The 9,889-nt window shown below is 32.9% G+C and overlaps 1 protein-coding gene across 1 annotated transcript; it reads right to left on the minus strand.

The window, feature by feature from the left end:
* Positions 1-1,718: 1,718 nt before the first annotated feature.
* LOC146897901 (TMV resistance protein N-like) lies at positions 1,719-9,617 on the minus strand. The gene is made up of 5 exons (XM_085738176.1): positions 9,095-9,617; positions 4,396-5,494; positions 3,967-4,272; positions 2,228-3,834; positions 1,719-2,073 (listed from the first exon to the last, which is right to left on the minus strand). Exons 1-5 carry the CDS (start codon positions 9,571-9,573, stop codon positions 2,019-2,021), a joined length of 3,546 nt encoding a protein of 1,181 aa, XP_085594302.1. The 5' UTR covers positions 9,574-9,617; the 3' UTR covers positions 1,719-2,018.
* Between the last annotated feature and the right edge of the window lie 272 nt (positions 9,618-9,889).

Here is a 9,889-nt window from a genome sequence, read left to right on the forward strand (position 1 = left end):
GTGGGCTCTTTCTTTCTGTAAAAAAATGGCCTAACTAGTAGTGCTCAATTTGCTGTGAAACTTTAACTGAAATGGATGCTTGGTTTCTCGACATATTTCAAAAAATAAAAGGATACTGTGAAGAAAGTATTCTCAAACTTTCAGTAAGTTTTGATATTCTCTTTGATGTCTATTTCAAGGATAGTAACTTTGGAATAGTTTTGTGGACTTGAATAGTTTCCTTCGAGCTCAATGTTCGTTGCATGAAACCAAATTGCTCATTCTCACACTTCTGTTTACTTCCCGGAGGTGCATAAGTACGGTACGGTGAGTTCAGTTGAGTTATGTGTGTTTTGGGAGAATGGATGAAGAGTTGAATGTGAGGATGAAGAAAGCAATTTTGGTTTTTTCTGGGGTGTAGAAAGCAATTTTGTTGGGCTAGGTGTTAATGGGCTGGACTTATGCATGGTGCATAAGTTTTGGCTTATGCATGATAACCACACCCCTCTCTATCTATCTACTCACCACGGCAAAAGAAAACTGTAATAAAAAAAAATATGGGTTTGGCAAAATCGAATTGAGTACATTATTTGCATAAGCTCCGTATAAGCAATTTGATAAGCACAAAATTAAGGCTTATTAAAATATGAGATAAGCAGCTTATGAAATTGTGATAAGCTAATTTTATTACTTTACCCAAACACTTTTAAAAAGGCTTATGTTAGCAGATAAGCTCAAATAAGCTCAAAATAAGCCAATCCAAACGGGCCCTAAGCAGAAAAGAACATGGTGTTGATTAGCGATCTATCTTTCATGTTACAACAAAGAAATTAAATGTGAATTTTTATGGTTTTGACGGTTATAAATTTATATTTAATTCATGTTTTGTTAAAGAATTCGAATATATTTTAGCGAGATTTTTATAATATTCTAAATATTCATGCAAAATTTCATTCGAAATTCTGAATGATACAAATGAGTTGACTTAAAAACAAGGACCAAAAGTGATGATTCAAAACTCTCGTGACTTAAAACTTGTCAAGACGTAGGTGTTTCCTATGCTAGTCCACAGTCCACCGAACATCAAGTCTATTAAGATGTAGATGTTTGTTCATCATATGCATGGTCAACCTGTATTAGTCCACAATCCACCAAAAGTCTAACTTATCAGAACGTAGAAGTTTGTTCTTCACAGGTCGACCTATCCTAGTCCAATAACGATCCTTTATTCAACATGATGTCAGATCATTTGGTTTTATGGTATGATCTACGAAGTTGCAAACAGATAATGAATAAAATTGAACAAACGATCGCCATTAGTGATGTAAACAAAACCAGTTACAATCCAAAGCTTACATTTACATTCTTTATTGATGAAACTTTATATGATGAGATGAAGTAGCGATATAAGAGAGTGGATTTCGCTAGATATATGTAAAATGGTCTTAATAATTCTATTACATAGAACTAAACAACACAAAGGAAATAACTGTTAAGTACATAATAGAAGTGAAATTGAAAGAAACTCTTACATCATCTAATGATTTTTAAATTTCGTTGTCTACAAGCCTATTACACGATTTACGCACCTCCACTTAGTTACCATTACAACAAAGTCTAGTTTCTTGAAAAATTCAACGAACTATTTGTAACACCATGCCTGATAAAAAATAGTCCACAAGATATCATCATTCTCATAACTCATGATGATTTTAAATGTGCAACGGTAGACTTTGAGTAATGACATCTAATCATGATTACTTGATAAAAAAAATAGTCCACAAGATAATTTAATAAACTAATGACCTATTCATATTAGCAAATACAGGATTTTACCAATTGTCAACTTCACTAAGAACATAAGCTGAAACCAAGTTATAGAGATGACATAAGCTCCTAAAGAGCCTAACAATTGCATATAATATTCGAAAAAGAAAAACCGACTAGAGATTGAATCGGTGAGACATCTAGGTCATGATTAACTAGTTCAATCGGTTCAATTATTGCCTGCATGTCTTTACATAAGCTGCAACAGAATTTTATGACATGAGGTCTCCGCCAAATCCAATATGCAAGAGTTCTTCAAGTACATTCCTGTTCAAATTTTCAAACATAATTTCAACTTAGTGATTTCAATGTATAGTGCAATATTAATGTGTTATTGTAATTCAATGTTTAGTATTTGAAAAATTTGAAAAGCTGAGAAGCAATTAATAACAAGCAATTTTCCCTAATTAAGAAGATTTACCTTAAGTCTTTTGTTTCAGCTGCTTCCAGATTGGAAAGAGTTCCATAGATATTTTGTTGAAAATTCATTGTTGGTGAAACTGTTTCTTCTTGCTCATCAGATTTGGAACCCTCCACTGTATGAGTTTCCCTACTCGTCTTAGATTCACATCCTTCTTCTTCCCCGACAACTTGACCTTCTGAGGAATATATCCATCGAAAACCACACTCTTTTATCGCTGCTTCCATATTCTTCTCAGTACTAGCGAAGAATTTAAATTTAAGCTTTGAACTGTGAATGGCACTCATGTCATTGGCTTTTATTTCTTTGATTGCTTCCATTATTTGCTCACAACATTGTATATCGTACCATAAAAACAAATGATCCGACATTGTGTCAAATGAAGAGTAAGGATAAAAGACAACACTTTCATCTCTAAAGAAACTTTTTATACTAATACATTCACCGCAAGTGGTTTCTATGTAGCATTCACATCCAAGGTTTCGAATGCGACATGATTGATTTTGAGAAAGAACCAAGTAGAAAATGAAACCCAAATGATCCCTAGGGGGAAGTTCAATAAACACCAAAGTTTGTGTAGAATGGTAATGGAACCAGTCTCCAATTTTAAAATTGCCAGCTGGTAACATGTAGCAAATCTTACCTTTTATTGAACTGTCACAAATAAAGATGTTGATCCAGTCATCATCTGAAGATGCTTCTTCATTGTTTTCTAATACATCTTCTGAGTGTAGTGGTTTTGCTCCAAGTTCAATCCTTACAATGGCATCTTTCAAAACAGAAACAAATGAATGTTGATCCAATTTTATGCAGTTCTGGAGGAGAAAAGTACACTTATTTTGGCGTTTTTTGGTTTGTTCATTTGTTGAATTCAACACATTTTGAAGAGATTCACAATTCCGAACATGGAACCACTGAATGGATTGTGGAAGAGAAGGTATAGATTGAAGCATTTCACATTTATCAATGTCAAGAAACATGAGTCTTGGAAGACAATTAATGCTTTCAGGTAAGCTTATGATAGCACAGCCAGATAGTGTTAAATTCTCCAATGATGATAGCAAGGAGATGCTGTCTGGGATTACAGATAAATTGCGAAAAGCATTGAAAATTAAACTTCTAACAGTCCTAAAGCAAGGGCTAGGTAGTAATTTATGCAAGGTGGTTAAATTCTCTTGCTCATTCATCTCTGAGTCAGAAAGTGTCATATGGTTTGCAAAGTTTTCAGGGAGATCCACAAGACCCTCACAGATGTGAAAAGTAAAATATTCAAGATTAGTTGATGATTTGAACCCAGTTGTGGTTGTGGAAGGATCATTAGTGTTTTGGGGCATTGATATGAACTCTTGGAGATTGTAACATCCACCTGCCCAAAGTGTATGGAGAGATTGTGAACGAGTGATGCCACAGAGGCTCTTAAGTGACTTACATTGAGTCACATCGAACTCTTCAAGCTTTGGGAGATTGAAAATAGATGGGTAAACATGAGACATGCTTCCACAATTGTCAAGATTTATATGCTTGAGATTTGGGGCATTGGAAAAATTTGGACACTCTATCAAGCGTGCAGAATCACGAAGGTCTATTCTCTCTAAACTCGGAAAATTCTGTAACAATATATAATTTAAGAACAAGTTAGTTTATGATTTTCCTAATCTTGGAAATATTCAATTTTTAATGAAATGAATTAGCTTTTCTCATATCAAAAGATAAACAAAAACATAACAGATACATCATACCTGTGCTCCGTTCCAAAGTTTTTCCAGGTTGCTATATGGAAGACGAAGTTCAACAAGCTTCCATGGAGAAAAATTTGATGGTAGAGAATTTATTGGATATGCACTCCATTCAAAACTTCTCAAGTTGTTAGGCAAAAAATCAAGGCCATCGGGAAGATGCACATAAATAATTCCCTTAACATCTCGATTTCGGTCTTTGAAAGCAAGTAATCTTAGGTTTGGCATCTTTGTGAATGCTTTAGAGCTCAAATTTATGCAGGTAATTTGATTCATATCTAAGCATATGCTTTCAACTGCACTAGTCCCCTGGTAAATGATATTTAGAATTGATGTTAGTACTTTGTGGTAAGTTGCAGTCACACACACACACACACACACACACACACACATGTTTTTTGGAATGCAAGTCAAGGTATATATCATTCTTACATTATTGGTTGTCAACACATCACAAATTTCGTCAGCATTCCACAATCTACTGCGTTGTCCAGGGTTTTTGATAGATTCTTCACGAACAATTTGCCTACCCATTTCTCGTATCAAGTCATGCATCTGTATGCCATTGGCTGAAGTAATAGTTACAAGAGCCTTGTCTAAAAGGTTTCTTATCCCAATATCTGCAAAGAAACCACACGCATTTAATATTTCTGTTACTCTGCTTCTGCTACCACAACCATTGAAAAAACATGCAATGTCTAGAAATATATCTTTCTCTACATCATCTAATTCATCATAGCTTAATCTCAACACCTTTTGAATTTCAGTATTGGGAATTTCCTTCAGTTTATTTAGAGCACTATCCCATTCTTTTTTACTTTTTGTACGAAGAAATGAACCCAGAACTTTCAAAGCCAAAGGGTTGCCTTTGGCATAAGAAACTAAATTGTTTGATATCTCCTCATATCCCACATTGGGAAGGATTTTTTTGAAAGCATTCAAATTGAACAGCCGGATGGAGTTTTGAGAGTTCATTTCCTTAACTTGATGAATTTCGTCAATTCCACCTCCTATCAACACATGCTTATCTCTGGTTGTCACAATGACTCTGCTACCAGCTCCAAGGCAATCATGCCCTACTCCAATCAAATTTTCTAGAAGTTCTAAAGTACAAACATCATCTAGTACAATGAAAGCTTTCATGCGTTTGAGTCTTTTCATTACCATAGATGATATTACTTTGGTAGTGTCAATACCAAGATCTTCCCCTAGTAACTTAGAAACAAGTCTGTTGTATGTGTAACTGAGCCCATGTCTCTTTGATTCTTCTGTGACATTTTCTAGGAAGCAACTCCCTTCATATCTGGAAGATACCTTCTGAAATATGGCAGCGGCAAGGGTTGTCTTTCCTATGCCTCCCATACCCCAAATTCCGATAGTTCTAACTTCTCCTGAATCAATTTTTAATAATGATTCAATGCTTGAAAAGTTTTCATCTGGTATGAACAAAGATCTAAGTTCATTTGTATACTTTTGATTCAATTTTTGTAAAACTGCTTTGATGATGTCTTCAATCAAGTCAGATTCAGTCCTAACATATAAGATTACAGATAAATGTTAAAATATAAAAAGAGACTATAAATTAGTTAATAATTAGACGATACAAATATTTCAAGAAAATTTGTATCCATTTTATAACCATAAGACACATGCATATGTAGTGCACGCATGTGAAGTTGACTTTCCATAACAGTTTTCCAAAGTAAGTCTTTGGAATCAAAATTGTAACACACATGTGTCGGTGGTTACAGTTCTTGTCCAATAAAAATTAATAGGAAAAAAAATTTTGGCATGTGATTCTCAATTTAAAGCTACATTATATAAAACTGATAAACAATAATAACTTGTGTATATAAATTTTCCTTAGTTATCAGTCTCTTCATTCAGGTATAAATAGTATACATTCCTTTATCTACTCAAATATGTAACAAACAAGTTAAAACCTAACAGTAATATAACACGTACAAAATCATGTGCATGGGTTCATGGTGAGCTTAGCAAGATCACAGTGGCATTATGATTTTGTTAAAATTTTAAAGTGTGGTTTTTATCAAAATCACTAGTACAAAAATCACTTTTTAACACATGGAAATTAAATAGGTTGATATCCACATGATTTAAAAGTTCAAACTGGTGATAAGGCTTTAACTAAGAATTTTTTTAAATTCTACCTCTTCTTATTTGATTTCGTGATTTTGATTAGGATTTCCTTCTAGCGATCCTAGCATTCTGTAACCTGTGTTGTGGATTTCGAGATTTTGGCAATATGCAATTCATGGCGTCAGAAATAGAATATCAATAAGTTCACATTATAGACTCTGGTTTACATTCATTTATTTGATTTGTTTCTAGTTGAACACAAATTGTTTGATAAATGTTCTTGTAAGTGATCATTTGATAAATCTACTTTAGTGTTATTGGGTAAGGGAATGATTTTAAGATGGCATCCTTACCTTGTTCATTTGGCGCAAAGTTACAATGTGTTAGTCATGTATGGTAAATTGGAGAAACTTTTAATTCATGTTGATTTTCATTGCCATGATACTGAATTAGCTTATACCTTAATGTAAGAGAGGGTTGTTGATCATTTGGCATGCCATTGTGTAGTCAATTTGGTAGGAGAGGAGTGGTTTTATTTTTAATAATAAAAATGGTGACAGTTGCTATATGAGTGGATAATGTAAAGGCCATGTCGTGTATGTGGTGGTATCTAGGAAGAACCGCTGAAAACCCTTGTTTGCTATACGAGTGGTTTTGGGAGTTGATAGGTCACTTTGATATGTAAATTTGGTTGACAGTATTGTGAGGTAAGAACTAGTTTTCTACTGTTAGGCTGAGTCTGTTTATGTTATGTGGTTTTGCGGTGGCTGTCATGTTTCAGCCCTGGTGCTCTTCACATGCTTTTTTGATGCTGCTATGGGGATTTGTATCTCTGATTTTTTCCTTCAGCTGCAATTTTCTTTAGAGCTTGGTGTGAGCTTCATCCAGTGGCTGCGATTCATTTGTTTTTGTTTCCAGCTGGGTACGGAGTTTTTGATTGCGTCATTTATCTTGTTTTGTTGCTCCCTGTTGTTGTTTTACAAATTAGCCTTGGTTATTGTTTGGCTTTTAAGTTGTTTGAGGTGTATGTGGGTTTGTTTCTTTGTAGTACATTTTTGGTTTCTGTCTTATTTTTCTAGTTCAATTTTAATTTTTTTTAAGTGAATGGATGCATAATGATGATGTTGGTGCATGCATCGGCAACCTAATTTCTAGAGCCTTACCATATTCATATGTGTGCTAGTTGTATTTAATTTGTTCAATTCTTTGAATTTCCATATTTTTTCTGTCTATATTTTTTTCCCTCTAAACTACCTTAATTGGTGCAGGCTTTTATTGTTCCTGATTGGTTTAATAAATTGAATTGTATGAGTTTATAGTAAGGAGGATATGATAATTGGCATGTTTGACCCATTTAGGTTGCTGATTTAGTTTTGTTCTTGAATTTTATGCTTGAATAATTTGTCATGCTTTCAGATTTTCACCAATGTGCCATGCTGTTTTAGCATGTTGTATTCAATGTTCAGCCCATTTGTGACTCCCAAGAACTAAGAAAATTTGTGATCTCTAAGGAAGGAAATGTCACAGAAACACTCTACAAGTAAGTCTAACACATCAATGGTATTTATGTTCTCCTATGTTTAGATAAAATTTTAGAATTTTTTGGGTGTGATTGTTCATGTCAAATTTTGTCTATGAATGGGATTTAATATGGTTTTGAGCTTATGAAAGTCCTTAACCACTTTGTGATTTTTTTTTAACAGCAAATTTTATTTAGAAACCACTTTGTGATTTTGTCTTTAGTTTTGTTATTTTGTTTGCAATTGAAGTTCAAGTTGGCTCTAATTCCTTAATTTTACTACTTTGATCTTGTATGTATCCAAAATGATTCTTCACCCACTAAATTTTTCATTTAATTATGCTTTTGTGTGTTGAATTTAGTTTGTTATCTTTTTTGTTCAGATTTATAAGGCCTGAGAATATTCCTGTTGAATATGGAGGATTGATTCAACCCAAAGATGTTATGAATGGTCCCCCTCAACCAGCTTTTAAGTTATAACTGTTGAAGGAGGAGGAAAGGCTAACATACAAATAGAAGGAATTGAGGTTGCAAGTATAACTTTAGTGTTTATTATAAGTATAATTTTGTAACTTTGTCTTTCTAATTCATGTTTCTAGGTATAACTATATATGATTTTGTAAATTTATGCTTTCTAGTGTATGGTATTAACTCTATTATTGTGGTATGATTTTAGCGTAAAATTATAATTTTGTAACTGTATGATATTAATGGATGATTTTAAATCAAAGGATTATATATAGCTTCTTTATATTCATGTATAATGTGAAATTTTGAAGAAAAAAAAAGTAGATTTTAAATTGGGTGAACCTTTGTATAATGTTATTAACAAAAAAAAAAAGTAGAATTTAAGTCGGGTGAACCTATTTAAATGTGATTTTAAATCGGTTTACCAGACTTATAAAAAGATTTTAAATCAGATTCAGAACAGACTTAAAAGCGAATTACTTTTTAAATCAACCACCAATAAGTCGGATCAAGAACCGACTTAAAAAGCCATTTTCACCCGATTTAAAAAGTGTTTTCTGTACTAGTGACACTTACAAAATCATGTGCATGGGTTCATGGTGAGCTTAGCAACAAAAATAATGAAGTGCAACAAAAATCACGGCGATCGACTGTAATTTTATTAGTCTTATGGATGATAAATTTTATAAATATTCACATGCTTGTAGAGGATCAAAATCTAATCATCAATTAAAGGATATTTTCTAGGTCAACTTTAAGAAACAAATCAATCCCAATATTTTAAGGAAAAAAATTATCTAAAAATGTAATATTTTTGTATGGTCATAACTAATAATTGGATGTGATTTATTAAAAGTGTAAAGTTTAAAAGTAAAAATTATCAAAATTAACTAATCTTTGTCCGGAAACTCCAAGTCATCATTTATATCATAATTTTTTATTAAAAAAAACTTAGTGGTGGAATGATCCATCCTTAAGCATTTTTTTTTGAAGGAATCCATCCTTAAGCATTAGAATTTGCAAAAGTAGAAGCAAAGAAAATACCTATATGTACTTGAATCGAAGCCAGATAAATTGGCTATCTCAAAGAGAGCATTCTTCCACTTTTGAATCTTAGCTTTGCCTTGTTTCTTTTGTTTCACCAACGCTGTGTGGTAACTCCCTGTCTGCTTTCGGACATGCGAAGGTTCTATACGGTAGAACACAGGAATAACAACAACGTTGCCTTCATCATTTTTGTTGCACTTCATTATTTCAACGAGTTCATTCAAACACCATGTTGAAGATGCATAGTTTTCTGAGAACACAACCAAAAATATAGTAGATGCTTTAATTGCTTTTTCAAGTTCTTCCCAAACCGCTTCTCCTTTTTCGATCCTATAGTCTATGTAGGTTTCGATGTGGTTTCTACTCAAAGCCGCATGAAGAAAGCTTGTAAAATTGGGGCGAGTGTCTTCCCCTCTAAAACTAATAAAAACATCGTATTTTTTGAGAGGAGAAGATGAAGAAGAAGAAGAAGTCATAACTATCTTTGAATGTTTATGCTTTGGTTGTGGAATATACAGACTCCTACAATAACATGGTCTTGAACTTTTATATCATGACTTTATGATATTGGTAACTATACGCTTTCTTTTTCAAGTTAATGTTGAATAGTTTTATTTTTTTTATATATTTTTATGAATAAACTCCATTTAATTCTTCAAAATTTTCTCGTGGCATAATTTAATCACCGAAAAAGATGATATCTAATTAGTCTATGATAGTCTCTCAAAAAAAAAAAAAAATCAGTCTATGATATTTTTATATAGTCTATGATAGTCTCTCAAAACAAAAAAA

This window comes from Medicago sativa, chromosome 8 (genome assembly GCF_051527215.1).
Source record: "Medicago sativa cultivar Bolivia chromosome 8, Bolivia_mono, whole genome shotgun sequence".
Taxonomy (NCBI): domain Eukaryota; kingdom Viridiplantae; phylum Streptophyta; class Magnoliopsida; order Fabales; family Fabaceae; genus Medicago; species Medicago sativa.

What these genes read in the sequence shown, in the direction of transcription:
- LOC146897901 (XM_085738176.1), bottom strand. Translation starts at nt 9,573, where the DNA reads ATGACTTCTTCTTCTTCTTCATCTTCTCCTCTCAAAAAATACGATGTT. An exon ending in TTCGATTCAAGTACATATAG is followed by an intron (nt 5,495 to 9,094) that starts GTATTTTCTTTG and finishes CTTATATGTTAG; the next exon opens with GACTGAATCTGACTTGATTG. An exon ending in ATGTGTTGACAACCAATAAT is followed by an intron (nt 4,273 to 4,395) that starts GTAAGAATGATA and finishes ATCATTTACCAG; the next exon opens with GGGACTAGTGCAGTTGAAAG.